This window comes from Gobio gobio (assembly GCF_949357685.1).
Source record: "Gobio gobio genome assembly, chromosome: 14".
Taxonomy (NCBI): domain Eukaryota; kingdom Metazoa; phylum Chordata; class Actinopteri; order Cypriniformes; family Gobionidae; genus Gobio; species Gobio gobio.
Genome location: NC_137107.1, coordinates 21,463,410 through 21,479,977, shown reverse-complemented (window position 1 = coordinate 21,479,977; position 16,568 = coordinate 21,463,410). Strand labels below are relative to the sequence as shown.

The following is a 16,568-nucleotide window of genomic DNA, read 5'->3' as shown; positions in this document are numbered from 1 at the left end:
ACTAACATTGAATGTATATAAACATTTCAGCTTAACATATTACAGGTTTAAAAGGCCAACGGGAATTATTTTTGTTCTTTTTATCCTAAAATTTAAATTTGGTTAGTGAATCAGACCTTTTGTGTGCAGAACTGGATAAAAAAACATAATGGTAGATTTATTTGTTTGTTTGTGTACATTTGAAGTCTCTTTAAGGCCTGTGTTTTTTGGTACAGGACATTAAGTCCCTGGGTTGATCAGTCAGGTCACAAAAATAAACGTCCTTGTATTTATATGTTCATTTACTTTTTTATTTATTACATTGATATTCGGTAAATTAATAGATGTTTTTTTTAAGTATCGGTAGCGTTGAACTAATGTAACCACATTATGTTTACTGACCTTAGGAAAAATAGAGCTCTGAAACCAAAAGCCAAGCAAACAGCCAACCAGGGTTTTTTTTTATTACATGGATGCACTCAGATTTTAATGTCCTTAATAAAGTCTTTACTGCTTTGAATAGTTTTGAGCAGGAATATCACAGTATTATGTTTGCAATATAAAAAAGAGAGACAAGAGGGAGGTGATGCATACAGTATATGGAAAGCTGTTGAATTCATGTTTTTTTCTGGGGAACATGGGGAAATGGAGAGCAGAATGACAAATGGAGCCAAATCCACCGTTACACTGACTGTTTCAGGTATACAGTGGGGAGAACAAGTATTTGATACACTGCAGATGTTGCAGGTTTTCCTACTTACAAAGCATGTAGAGGTCTGTAATCTTTATCATAGGTACTCTTCAACTGTGAGAGACAGAATTTAAAACAAAAATCCAGAAACTCACATTGTATGATTTTTAAATAATTAATTTGCATTTTATTGCATAATATGCAATTTGATCTGAATATGCATAATTTGTCCCCTACCAACCAGTTAGAATTCCGGCTCTCACAGACCTGTTAGTTTTTCTTTAAGAAGCCCTCCTGTTCTCCACTCATTACCTGTATTAACTGCACCTGTTTGAACTCGTTACCTGTATAAAAGTCACCTGTCCACACACTCAATCAAACAGACTCCAAACACTCCACAATGGCCAAGACCAGAGAGCTGTGTAAGGACATCAGGGATAAAATTGTAGATCTGCACAAGACTGGGATGGGCTGCAGGTCAATAGGCAAGCAGCTTGGTGAGAAGGCAACAACTGTTGGTGCAATTATTAGAAAATGGAAGTTCAAGATGACGGTCAATCTCCCTCGGTCTGGGGCACCATGAAAGATCTCACCTTGTGGGGCATCAATGATCATGAGGAAGGTGAGGGATCAGCCCAGAACTACATGGCAGGACCTGGTCAATGACCTGAAGAGAGCTGGGACCACAGTCTCAAAGAAAACCATTAATAACAAGGTCATGTGGTCTGATGAGATAAAAATTTAGCTTTTTGGTCTAAAATCCACTCACCATGTTTGGAGGAAGAAGAAGGTTGAGTACAACTCCAAGAACACCATCCCAACTGTGAAGCATGGAGGTGGAAACATCATTCTTTAGGGATGCTTTTCTGCAAAGGGGACAGGACGACTGCACCATATTGAGGGGAGGATGGATGGGGCCATGTATCGCAAAATCTTGGCCAACAACCTCCTTCCCTCAGTAAGAGCATTGAAGATGGGTCGTGGCTGGGTCTTCCAGCATGACAACGACCCGAAACACGCAGCCAGGGCAACTAAGGAGTGGCTCCGTAAGAAGCATCTCAAGGTCCTGGAGTGGCCTAGCCAGTCTCCAGACCTGAACCCAATAGAAAATCTTTGGAGGGAGCTGAAAGTCCGTATTTCCCAGCAACAGCCCCGAAACCTGAAGGATCTGGAGAAGGTCTGTATGGAGGAGTGGGCCAAAATCCCTGCTGCAGTGTGTGCAACCTGATCAAGAACTACAGGAAACGTATGATCTCTGTAATTGCAAACAAAGGTTTCTGTACCAAATATTAAGTTCTGCTTTTCTGATGTATCAAATACTTATGTCATGCAATAAAATGCAAATTAATTACTTAAAAATCATACAACGTGATTTTCTGGATTTTTGTTTTAGATTCCATCACTCACAGTTGAAGAGTATGATAAAAATTACAGACTTCTACATGCTTTGTAAGCGGGCAAACCTGCAAAATCGGCAATGTATCAAATATTTGCTCTCCCCTCTGTAGGCCTATTCAATAACGCATGCTGTTACTACATGTGAGCAATAGTAGCGTGTGAGCAATAGCTGTTACTGCATGTGAACACACACACACACACACACACACACACACACACACACACACACACACACACACACACACACACACACACACACACACACACACACACACACACACACACACACACACACACACACACACACACACACACACACACACACACACACACACACACACACACATGTATATATAATATGCACTACTGTAGACCTATGCTTAATATTAATGTTTAGATTCAGTATTTAATTGTTAAGCTATGCTTAGCCAATGTATTTGTGAAACAGAGCATGTTTATTGGGATATTTGAATGAATCAGAAAGCTAAAACTTTTTGTGATGTTTTATGAATGTGTAGTCGGCAAATTTTAACCTTCACACAGAGTGTAAATCCATCAAAAATCCTCATTAAATCCTCATTAAAGTGACAACTGCCTGTGATCCATGGACATGATTTCATCTTATACTTCCCACACAAAAAAAAAAGACTGCACAAAATGCTCATCACCTTCAATTATTCGGTAATGGTGAGATTTGCAATTTACCCTTTTAAGCCTATTTTAAATCCCTTTTAAGGAGGGAATGTAGTTACTGAACATTTAATAAGTTTGCAGTCAGAAATAATGGATTTGATATAAATCATCAAATCACAACATTAAATATTCATTATTTCTTGCACCCTACCATCTAACCTTTTGCCCTGTGTGCTTTCACAGCATAGTTAGGTTAATTAGCTGTTGGCTTCAACAGACCCCAAGAGGGATGGTAAGAGCTATAAAAACTACATTCATCACACAAATTGAGGCTTATCTAACTTCTTTGATTACAGAGTCTCCCTGAAACTTTCCAAGTATCCCTTAAGAATTTAAATTAACCCTATAATTCCTTTTAAACTGTCTTTTCTACACTAGCATTCAAGTTTGAGGTCAGTAATATTGTTTTGTCAGGAAATTAGTCATTTTATTCAGCAAAGATTCGAAAAAATGTTAATCAAAGCATCCAGAAAAAAAATCCTGCATCCTGTTCCCTTTCAAGGGAATTCGTGCTACGTTGGAAGTTACAGTAGATTTAGTTGACTAAAATGTAGGATAGATTAAATTGTATTGCATCAATTAAGCATTTCTCTAACATTTTCAAACTGATTATATACTACTGGAGAAAGCATTTATTAACCTGTTGATATGAATGATATTAAGGTTTGAACATGCAATACAGATACAGATTTAACTGCTGTGACATATAACATTTCTTTATTTATCTTAAAATGAAATAAAACCACTTCTCATAAAGAAACATGAACATGATATATGCATTCTTTATAACAACTTGCACAACATTTTTCATTATTTCAAGCAGACATTTATTTGTAGAAATTAAATATAGATTAATCCTTATTAAAGTTATTCAGTCAAGAACATTGAGTGATTTTCTCGTTTTCTAATTTTGTTTGATTAACATTAACGGGCAGCAGCAGGTTTATTAGACTGCTGTCACTTTAAGGCTGAATTCACAGATCCAATACACTGATATACATCCCTTATTCTCCCAACTATTATTTTCACCTAAGACATAACTGACTGTGTTTACATGAATACATGCCAAAATGGATAATATGACATAATTTTGTGTGTATTTGTCCATTCAAGCAGGAAGAGAGCTCCATTCAGTACTTGTGCGTAGTGTTGTTTTTGGCGGCCTATTTTAGTTTTAGTCTAGTCTTTGTGTCAAGCTGTCATTTTAGTCTTTATTAGTTTTAGTCAAGTTCATACTCTTTTTAGTCTAGTCAAGTTTCAGTCATTTTAGTCTTATTTTTGTCAGAATTATCCATGACTATTTTCAACTAGTTTTAGTAGACGAAAACTAATGACATTTTTGTTTAGTTTTAGTCAATTAAAATTGTATTTTAGTCTCTTTTTAGTAATGCAATTCTATTTAACCAGGTCAATATAGCATTAGTAGCCTACCTAGCAGTGATGCGCGGGTTGATCCAAAATGAGCGGGTGCCCGCGGCCACCTGCGGTTACCCGCGGTTACGAGTCATCCAAAAATATTTTTAATGATATTCGGGTCACAGTCGGTCGGATCGTCAATAAATCCTTATTTACCTTTTGAATGTTGAGCGTTATTAACTTTTGAATAAATGCTGACGCGGGACAAAATGCCCTATTTCCCAAAACGTTGAACTGAGCAATGCCATTGTACCATTTTAATAGGCTACTTTTAAACGCATTTAAAGTCAGTTTTATTTATTTTCTGAGAGGGGGCGGGATTTTTGTTGGGAAAGTCGGGGGAGAGACGCACACTTCGATTAGACTGGATAAACACATGCAGCATCTTAATTGTTAAGAAAATGAAACGAAATAAATGAATAAATCAAGCCTGTAGGCTATTACATAACACTAGGCTATATCATACAGCTTTCAGAAAAATAACAGTTTGCGCTCCTAAGGGCTTTCACACTTTTCCAAATGTTTTCCAAATGTGGGCTGATGAATTCTTCAAGCCGGGTCGAAACATAAACATCGCGTTCATCAATAATATGCACCTGGAGCTGAAATGGAAAATGATGGGCCGCCTCAAGAACTGCCTGCTCTCGCCGCTGCACCTCTGAGCTCCACGTCAGGGCCTGAAACATTTTCTCAATGGCCCAATGAGCTACGATGAGCATTTACTACTTTTAAAAAATGCGGGTCAGGAAGCGGGTCGGGTACAATATTTTTTTTATTTTTTTTTTGCGGTCCGAGTTGCGGGCGGGTTAGTTGAAAACGTCGGTCGGGTGCGGGTTGTTTATACATTGACCCGCGCATCACTGGTACCTAGTAGTATAGACAAAACCAAAATCTTCTTTTAGCCAAACCCATTTCAAACAAGGTTATCTTATTATATTATTGTTACCTTATAGACTCAAGAATACATCCATTCCAGACACGACATAAATAAAAACATTAAAATGTCTCTTATGGTTTGTGGTGTGTTTTTTTTTCCCTTTGATTTTGTGGCCGCATTTTTCCGCATCTTTTCCCACAATACATTCCGTTTTCTTTTCCACTTCTATGTAATGAAAGTTTTTCCAAATGTTGTTTGTTCTTTTTCTCCCAAAACCCTATTCACATGGTAATTGTTCCTCAGGTGGAAGTCCGTAAAAATAAATGTGCATGCCACCTCAGTGATAAAACTTGTGCATTCGTATGTGATTTATTCACAGTGGGGTGCGAGTTTTGTGATCCTGGGAACACGCTGCTCACGTGGTCAACATGATTGTATGCTCTAAATAAAATGTCATATGCTTGGTATAATAAGAATAAATGCATATTTAATTTAATAATAGGAAAATAATATCCTAATTATTATTTAATTATTTAAATCTTTTTAAAAATAGGAAGATATAGCTAGACGGTATAGTTAAAATGGTTTTCTGTCTTGTATTTTATCTCAAAATAATGTTCATTTTATTCCACATGGAAATACGTGGAAATAAGTTAATACAGCCTCTTCTTTACATGAGGTAAACATAATGCTGCTTGGTTATTTCAAGAGTATAAAATTGTTGCCTGCCGTAATAACGGCCCATTTCAAATGTTTATGCGCTTTTCTTCTTTTTATTTTTTGAGTGGTGATGAAATGTATTGCTCTTGTAAATACTTGCCAGCATTTCAGTAATAAAAGTCTAGATCTTTAATTCTAATTTAAATGCTAGACTATAAGAGTCACCAAGACTGCACTTTCTGGTGCTTTGCATGGGAAGCAGGATTCTGGCCTTACAGGTTTGACTTGAGTGCGGTGCCACAGTTCTTGCTGACTCAGGAGGAGCTTTGATTCTAATAAACCGGTGCTCATGCGTGTCATGGCTGGTTAGTTTGGAAGAAGGTCAGATAGAGGATCCTTCTCAAATAGGCAGTCAAACTGACAGGTGTATTTACAATATGCCCCTCAAAAGGCCGAACCTGGGGTTTGGCCAAATCACTGCTCATGTCTATTGTTCCACAGCACTTTCTTTGAGGTTTAGCAGAAGATTCCCTTCCTTTTTCTTAAATTTTTTTTTACTTGCCATTCTCCAAATGATAAAATTAGCTTAATTTGCAAAATTTACTTAAATGGCAGTGAACAGATTTATATAAAATTTTATTTAGTGAATTGAATATATAAATGAGAAATCAGTGTTAAGTGGTCTCTTAATTTTTTTCAGAGCTGTATGTATGTATGTATGTGTGTGTATATATTAGTGTAACTTTCCTTCTTCAACACAAGATGGCGCCATAGGCATAGTAAATAAATATCCCACTTGCCATTATCTTTTACATCTGCCACACTAAAATAAAAGGACTAGATCAAGATTTGATCAAAATTTGGCCTGAAATTCAAAATTCCCATAGAATATATCATGCAAAATGATCTTATCATTATTTGCTCTTTCAAAAATACAGAATATACGGACCCACTTTATATTAGGTGGCCTTAACTACTATGTACTAACATTTTAAATTAATAATTTGATGTGGTTACACTAAATGCTGTAGTTACATTTATGATTACACTGTTGACACTTCCCTTACACCTAACCCTAACCTTAAACTTACCCATACCACCACACCTGTGCCTAACTATACCCGCATCCCACCTTAATATCAGCAAAAGTGTTTTGCAATATAATATGAACACAATAAGTAGTATTGTACATATTTTTTGATGTCAGTACATAGTAGTTCAGGCCACCTAATGTAAAGTGGGATAAACACCGATCAGGCATAACATTATGATCACTGACAGGTGAAGTGAATAACACTGATTATCTCTTCATCACGCACCTGTTAGTGGGTGTTATAATGCTGCATTCACACCAAATGCAAATAGAGCGTCTAGTTGGACGCTTGAACATTTTGAATCCATTCAAGCGTCCACAACGAATTGGATGCGCGGTATAATCGGACGTTTGAAGCGAAATAGACGCGTGTTCAAGGCGCTGCAGGAGAAATATGTCATAAAACACCACTCTGCCTCTTTATATTTTCATAAAAAATAAATATATAAACATTAATAGCCACACAAATGTGGTCCAGGCAACACACTACCTACATTATCTTCACTGTAGGCCTGTCGTGATTGGTCGATACAACTGTTAATCAGTCGACGTCAAAAATGTAGTCGACTTGGTAAGTTGGGTACGATATGAAATTGTATTAGTACCGGTACTTTAAAAATGACAGCACTCTAATAAGAGCAGTATTTCTTAATTTGCGCCGATGTGTGACAGCAGGAGTGAGGACGTGTGTGAGAGCTCTGCTTCCACTGTTCACTAAACAATGGAAGCAGAACAGTCAAATATATACAGTATGTCTTTAGTGAACGTATACAGAGTTGAATGAGAAATCGGGTGTTACAATGAATTTGGTCCGTGCAGATCTTAAAGGGCCAGACCTAATATTCTGTGTGAAGCAGGGCAGGGCAGGGCAGGAAAATGCCGGCCAAGTTAGTTTTTAGGGTTTTTTAACCCTAAAACAATGATAAAACAATAAATAGTAAGTTCTGTCATATTATTCAAGTACTTTTACAGTTGCCATGGTATTGATTCAGTATCGGTATTGAGGTATTTTAGTCTGGTATCGTATCGAAGTCATAATTTTGGTATCGTGACAACACTATTCTATATAAAAAGTATTTGCTGATATTCTCTTTTTTTGTTATGTTGGTTTACAAATGTGTACCTTTTTACATTTTTACTCTTTTAGTTTTACATTTTGTCAAGGGCTTGTTTACATTTATACTTTTTTATAGTACACTACTGAAGGCCAACGTTGCAAGTTAAATTAAATGTTTTTAAGTAAAATTGTTAAAAAAATTATTGTGATAAATTAGTCGATAGATTAATCAATTAATCGATCAATTGGTATATAGATTAATCAATATAAAAATAGTCGTTAGTGGCAGCCCTACTTCACTGCATGTATATTTAAATATCCTAAAAAAAATAAAGTTATGAAACTTCTCTTTGCCCTCAGTCAAAACGATTTGGCAAACAACAATTTGTAGATTCATGACACCAAAGATCGCCCGTTAGATCTACACAAGACAAATTCTATCACATGTTTAACCACTACAGAGACATCCGAGCCAGCGGCAAACGTCATAAGGACTGGCCAAGGAAAGGCTGCTCTCGCAGGGGTTAATGAGCGCTGAGTGCCCGGTGATCGCCTGGATCTCACAACTCCAAAAACGCAAGATTATTATTTTTTAAATAGGCGCTCTCTTTATAGTTTCTGTGTCCAGAGATCAGGTCGTCGGGAGGCCTCGCAAGATCCCGGATACAGGCGGACGAAATTAGCTTTCTCCGCAGGGTGGCTGGGCGCTCCCTTAGAGATAGGGTGAGAAGCTTGGTCACTCAGGAGGAGCTCAGAGTAGAGCCGTTGCTCCTCCACATCGAGAGGAGCCAGCTGAGGTGGCTCGGGCATCTATTTCGGATGCCTCCTGGACGCCTTCCCAGGGAGGTGTTCTGGGCACGTCCCACCGGGAGGAGGCCCCGGGGAAGACCTAGGACACGCTGGAGGGATTATGTCTCCCGGCTGGCCTGGGAAAGCCTCAGGGTTCCACCGGAAGAGCTGGAGGAAGTGGCTAGGGAGAGGGAAGTCTGGGCATCTCTGCTTAGACTGTTGCCCCCGCGACCCGGCCCCGGATAAGCGGAAGATGATGATGGATGGCTCTCTTTATAAATAAACCACAGATTTGAGCTTTAAACAACTACATTCTCACCTGAAAAAATCTTAAAACTACATTTTGTGACACAATAGTAGTATTTTAACTAAACTGGACGCACCGTTCAGCGAATTCTGCATGGAGGTTCGGAGGGGCAGTTGGCAGCGTTGTTTACCTCTGGTATCTGTGGTATCTTTCATCTTATTTTTGTCATTTACAATTCATGGCAACAATTTATTTTAGATAGGAACCCCTGCTTACTTCTAATTTCTGTATTATAATATAGATGATGATGATGATGATGATGATGATGATAGAGGTCATCCTGTGAGGCTGATGACATGGAATGTCAGAGGATTAAATGGTCCAGTTAAAAGAGCTAAAGTTTTCTTAAATCTTTCAAACCAGATTGTTTTTACAAGAAAAACATTTAAGACTGGATGATCACAACATAATTCGTAAGACAGAATTTTTCATTCCAAATTTAATAGCAAATCAAGAGGTGTGGCAATTTTAATATTAAGAAGGTACAGTTTATACCTTCTGACACAATCTGCTTTTCAAGTCCCGGTGGTTTTAGTTAACGTTAATGCTCCCAATTATGACGATGTTCATTTTGCAAATAGCCTCCTATCATTAATTCCTAAGCTTAATACACATCATTTGTTATTCGCTGGTGATTTGAATTGTGTTTTCGATCCTCAGCTTGATAGATTCAGCACTAGTAGTAATGTTTCTGATATGGCAAAGGCCTTTTCTCAATTTATGCATCAGAATGGCTGGATCCTTGGAGATTCTTAAAGCTGCACTAGGTAACTTTTGCTCTCGGGCTCCCCCTACAGTTGTGAAACAGTATTGTCCTCTACTACTGTCGTAAACGGTCACTCTACATCAGGGGATGCATCGCACGTGCATTTGTTGACATGACAACTATGATAGCCCTGAACACTGCAGGAGTTCACATGCAGGTGTTCTGCTTGCGTCGCGTGTGAAATGTCTTCATCCCAGGTACAGTGGCATATGTTTCAGCATGTCATATGAATACAATTTCATGGGTTTTATTTTTTTCAAACGCCAAATGATCGCGATGCTCACGTTTACAAGCCAGCGTCATTATAGTAGCCTAGTCTATTGGTTCCCGTTTTACAGAATCTATATGATACTTCAATTCAATGTTTGAGTGGTAGGTAATAACCATATATCGTCAATATTATAATATCAAGCTACCATAGATGAATCTGCAAATTCGAAAAATCGATTTGCATTAAAGCTTGAGGAAAGACAAATAAACCAATATCACAGACATGTTAGGTATCCTAAAATATGATTTTGTATGTATTACGTATTTACTTGCAAGATTGTAGCCCCTCCTCCTTCAGCTCACGCCAACGAGCAAACGCTGGCCCAATGTTGATCCTCGTCCTGCCTTTAATCCGTTCACTTTCTCGTTTTCTCTTTTTGCTTTCCTCAGACAAAACCTTTGCTTTCTTATTTTTCTGTGCTGCTTCGGCCATGACTATAACATTCGGCAAACAAATGATTTGCGAGCGATTTTTTCACGCACGTCCGAATTTAAGGAAGTGGGGATGGTGGTGGAAGGGACGTATATGCCGTAAAGCAGTCTAATTTTGTAGTTCTTTTTGTTCTCGGGTTACTACCCGAAACCCGAAGTTTAAAAGTACGATTAAAAACGATACAGACCCCGTCAAGCTATGGCAGACGTGTCATTCAACCTATTGTAAGTCGATGTATCATCACAAGAGTTTTGAAAATATATTATGAAGGTTGAAAAGTTACCTAGTGCTGCTTTAAACCCATTGACTAGACAATTTTCCTTTTATTCTCATGTCAATCATTTCTTTTCTAGACTAGATTTTTTTTATAGACAACTTGATTATATCAATGGTTAAGAAAGTTGACTACTCGGCTATAGTTGTATCCGATCATGCCCCTGTGGTTCTGGACCTGCACTTCCCTTTGAACATCAGGGAACGACCACTCTGGTCATTTAATCCACTACTGCTATCTAATGATAAATTCTGTAACATTGTCTCAAATAATATAGACAATATGCTGGAATCCAATGAATACAGTGTCTTACTCATTACTCTGGGAGACTTTAAAGGCTTGAGGGGTCAAATATTATCTTATACATATACTAATAAAGAACGTAAGAAGGAACTGCAAGCACTCTCACAACCCATATTAGATGTAGACTGACAATATTCTGAATCGCCCACAGCTGAATTACATAAAAAAAGAGTTGACTTGCAGACAAAGTTAAATTTTTTATCAACTACTCTACTTAATAATGAGGACATGGGGTCTTTACTATGAGTACGGAGACAAATCAAGTCGGCTCTTGGCTCACCAGTTGAAACGCCAAACTGCCTCCCGTCTTATTTCTCAGATAAAGGACTCTAATCAAATTTTAACTAGCAACCCAAAATAAATTAATCATATTTTCAAAACCAGTTACTCCTCATTATATACTTCCGAATTCCCTCTAGATCCAACAGATATGGAAAATTATGAAAAAGATACAGTGATAGATTTAGAACATGACCTTGAGATTAAGGAAATTAGTAGGGCCATTATGGCAATGAAGAGTGGCAAGTCTCCGGGCCTTGATGGGTATCCTATTGATTTTTGTAAGAAATTTAAGGAGAAACTTGCACCAATTCTTCTTGAAGTTTTTTAAGAATGTTTGGTCGAATGTTTGCCTCCAACTTTTTAGAAAGCACCCATTTCACTCCTTCTAAAAAAAGATAAAGACTCTACCCTGTGTGAATCATATCCTCCTATATCTCTTTTAAACACTGACATTAAAATGTTAGCGTTAGCTAAAGTTTGGATTTCAAAAGTGTTAGCATTTCGTTCAGAAAATGTCCTCCGCTCAATAATTTCAGACGATCAAACTGGGTTTATTAAAGGTTGCCAATCTTTCTCTAATATTCATAGACTCGTTAAAATAATGTACATTTCTGATCCTTCTCTGCACCCAGAGGTAGTTATCCCCTTGGATGCAGAGAAGGCGTTTGATCTAATTGAATGGCCATATTTGTTTGCAGTCTTAAAAAGGTTTGGTTTTGGCAATCATTTTTTGTCTTGGGTTAAATTAATATATCATTCCCCTTCAGTGTCCATTCGGACTAATTAAATTTTTAATCAACTATTCCCATCAACACAAGGGACTCATCAGGGATGCCCACTGTCCCCACTCCTTTTTGCCATTGTGATTGAGCCTCTTTCAATAGCTTTGAAAACAACCACTGCATTTCAGGGAATTAAGAGAGGGGGTATTGAACAATGGGTGTCTTTATACACCAATGACCTTTTGCTTTACATCAGTGATCCCATGTCTAGTTGTCCTTTAATTATATAATTATTAGGTCGGTTTGTTTTTTCGGGATTCAAATCATATTTCCAAAAAAGTGAATGCTTCCCCATTAATAATTTGGCCTTACAAATTCAACAAGAATCATTACCCTTTAGTTTTTCTCCAAATGGCTTTAAATATGTTGGAATTCATATGACGCACTCATTTTCCTCTTTGTTTGAAGCTAATTATAAAGCTCAGTAAAAAGAAGCAAAGGCAGAGTTGGAAAGGTGGCGTAGTCTTCCCCTTACTTTAGCTGGAAGAATAAATTCAGTGAAAATGACAAATTTTCCTTTATTTGTTTCAGTCCTTGCCTTTTTTCTGTTTTTTCAATCAATCAATCAATCAATCAATCAATCAATCAATCAATCAATCAATCAATCAATCAATCAATCAATCAATCAATCAATCAATCAATCAATCAATCAATCAATCAATCAATCAATCAATCAATCAATCAATCAATCAATCAATCAATCAATCAATCAATCAATCTATATCCTCTTTCATTTAATCCCCAATAATAAAATCCCCAGGGTTAACAAACATATTCTTCAGAGGACTCATGTTGCAGGTGGTTTAGGCCTCTCAAGTTTTACTCATCATTACTACTGGGCATTAAATATTCAGAAGATATTATTTTGGCTTCATTGCCGAGAAACAAATTGGTGTTTAATTGAAGCACAAACATGTCACTCTTCTTCTCTCCCTGCTTTAGTGTATTCTTCCTCACCTTTGAAATCTTCTCGATTCACATCCAACCCTGTGGTACTTTCTGCTCTCAAGATCTTTAATCATTTTCGTTGTCACTATAAATTCCCATCAGCATCAGTTTTGGGTCCTATTTACAAAAATCTTTTATTCCCTCCCTCTACACTGGACTCATCATTTAGACAGTGGGTAGCGTCCGGGTTGATATGCATCAGGGATTTATATACTGAAAGTTTATTTAACAGCTTCGAGAACCTCTGCAGATTGTATGACCTCCCACAAAACCATTTTTTTTTTTTTTTTTTGATATCTTCAGATTCGCAAGTTTGTTAACAAATTTCCACTCAATTCCACTCTTCTAACCTTCCTCCTACCTCGCCCCTTAGATAGTCTTACTCTCAATTTTAATAATAAAGGATTGATTTCCATATTTTACTCCCAGCTCATGTGTTTGAAAGGGTACAATTTGGATAAAAGATGAACTGGGCATAACATTATCTGAGGCTTTTTGGAGGGAGGCGCTTAAAAAGGTCCACTCATCATCATCCTCTGTTAGGTTAGGGCTCATACAATTCAAAGTGATACACAGGGTTCACTTGAGCAAGGCATGGTTAGCTGTAATATATCCTGGGTTAGATGCAACCTGTGATAGATGCTCTTTCTCCTCTTCTGGCGCACATGTTTTGGTCTTGCACCTCTCTAAATAACTACTGGGCAGTGGTTTTAAAACTATCAGTGAAACCCTTGGGGTGTCACTTCTGCCCTGTTCTTCAATAGCTATTTTCAGAACTCCCAGTGACACTATAACCATTACTTTAACTGCAACCTAGAGGGACATTATTGCTTACACTTCTTTATTGGCCCGCAGAATAATTTTGTTGAGTTGGAAATCCCCAGATGTGGTTCTTTTTAAAATTAGAAAAGATAACATTTACACTAAGAGCATCTGTGGACAGGTTTTTATTCAAAATGGGAACCCATTCTGTCATATTTAAAAAATCTGAAAGAATTACCAGTTGTTAACTTTTACTTTCCATATATGTATCTCTCTTTTTACCCTTGTTGTGATGCTGTATTTGATGTTTTGACCTTAGTGTAATTTTTTTTCCTAAATGTATGTATTTATACTGTAATATTATTACTGTAATAATAATACTATTATTATCATCATTATTTATTTATGTATTGGTAAGCATGGGTCCATGCCTTGAAAGGGTGTTATGTAATAATTGTTCTATTTTGCCTTTGTAACCAGACATTGTTATTTTGTTGTACCTACGCTGCCTGAAGAAGGAATGTTTGGGACTTGGGGTGGGGGCCTGTCATAGCAAGAATAAAGGAAAATGTAACTTTCATTGTTTTACTATATGTTGACTTACTCCTTAAATAAATTTAAAAAAGACAGATTACAGGGAATACCTTAACCACCATCAAAGGAGTAGGGCATTTAAGACAGTATATATGTTTATATAAGTTTCCTATATATTATTTACATATATCTTTAAAATATTTTTAGCTTAAATTGATGATAATAGTAATAATATAATCTGAATATAGTCATGAATCCAACAAAACTAAACCGTTAACTCTTAATGATGCACCATGAGAGTTGTTGCCAAGGATATAAAATGCACAACATCATTTAGACATTAAATGAAAAGTGTAAATAATTAACACACACACACACACACACACACACACACACACACACACACACACACACACACACACACACACACACACACACACACACACACACACACACACACACGTGTTTTCCTCCTTGAAATGAGCACATTTAAAGCCCCTTCTGTGTTTAATGTTTGTCACATAGGACGATGCCAGAGTGACAACGCTGATTCATACTAACTCTCGACTGTTAGAGACTCAACTAAACTACAGAATTTAATAGTTCAATACCTACAAGTGGTCAGGTATTTTTAATACCAAAAAAAAAATGTTAAGGTGTAAAAATTCAAAACTCTGATGGCACGTTTAAATGATGTCTAAATCATAATATTATTTGTTAATAGCAATATGTAATATAATAATATTTAATATATACTAAGATTTATTAATAGAAGTAGTAAACAGTGTACTGTAAAAGGCCTCGCTTTAATTCTTTAAAAACTACATAATTTTCAAGATATAGCATAAAACTATGTACTTCAGATAATGAGGAATCCCCAAGACACAGCATAAGTTGCACATTGAGGGCAAATTATTATTTTTTTTCTTTTGCTGTCATTTTCTACAAACATTTCCTTGTACAGGTCAGGATCTGCATGATTGCATATCAGCACAATGAACACAAGTGGGCCTGTGGAATATTTCATCCTCGATGGACTGAAGGACAGATTCGTGCTTCCCATTTTCTTCACTGTCTATATTTTTGTCCTGAGTGGAAACAGCATGATCATTTACCTTGTTAGAACCGACCCCAAGCTCAACACTCCTATGTATTTTTTTCTTCATAATTTGTCCTTTTCTGATATTGTGTACACGTCAGTGACCATTCCCAAAATGCTGTCAGTGTTCCTGACTGAGGTCAAGACCATTTCCAAAACTGGATGCTTTGTGCAGATGTACCTTTTTCTCTCAACTGGAGTGACGGGGCGCGCTTTGCTGACTGTGATGGCGTTTGACCGGTACGTAGCGATCTGTAACCCCCTGATGTACACTACTATCATGACCAGGCGGCTCCGAATTCTATTGATATTTGCTTCTTGGGGTTTTGGGGTCATTACAGTGCTACCCCCAGCTATTTGGGCATCTCTGCTGCCTTACTGTGGGCCCAATATTGTTAGGCACATGTTCTGCGATCACTCCTCAGTAGTAATCCTTGCCTGTGTAGATACAACCAGGAATGGTATTTTGTCCCTAACAAATGCCCTCATTGCACTTCTCAGTACATTCCTTTTCATCTTAATTTCGTATGTCTGTATTGGCAAAGCTATGAGAAAAATGAGCAAGACACAGAAGCTCAAAGTTGCGGCCACTTGTGCGTCCCACCTGACAGTGGTGTCTATCTCATATATTTCAGCCAGCTTTGTGTATATCTCATATCGAGTAGCTAAATTTGACCCAGATGTTAGAATAGTGATCGCTGTGCTGTATTCTGTGCTCACACCCCTGTTGAACCCCATAATTTACAGCTTGAGGAATAAAGAACTGCAAGATGCAATGAAGAGAGCGTTTTGTAGATGCACTATTGCTTCTAAAACCTCCAGGAAAACAGTTCCTTCTGTTGCTTAGAATTTGCATAAATCTGTTCATTGTGAAAACAATTCCATGTAATCCATTAAAAGGTATGAATATGTGTGGAACAATAAGATTCAATTAGTTGCAATGTATGAAACTGAAGCTAATTGGATTTATTGATGATAAGTATATACACCTGGTTATTGTGTATTTAAAATTGTGTATTGTACATTCAGTTGATTATTACTATTACATTAATCTCATTCTGGTTTCATTTATGTAATTAATATAGACTGAATCATACTTTTGAACCAATTCTAATTAGGCAGATGCTATAAAATATAGTCCTTTTCCACTTCTGA

At 37.1% G+C, this 16,568-nt stretch overlaps 1 protein-coding gene across 1 annotated transcript; it reads left to right on the top strand.

Moving 5' to 3' along the window:
* Positions 1-624: 624 nt before the first annotated feature.
* On the top strand, positions 625-16,260 carry LOC307137068 (olfactory receptor 5J3-like; the record flags this gene model as incomplete). Its single annotated transcript, XM_079834547.1, is given in 4 exon segments — positions 625-679; positions 11,426-11,549; positions 15,279-15,291; positions 15,295-16,260. Coding segments are annotated over 4 exon segments (1,158 nt in total).
* Between the last annotated feature and the right edge of the window lie 308 nt (positions 16,261-16,568).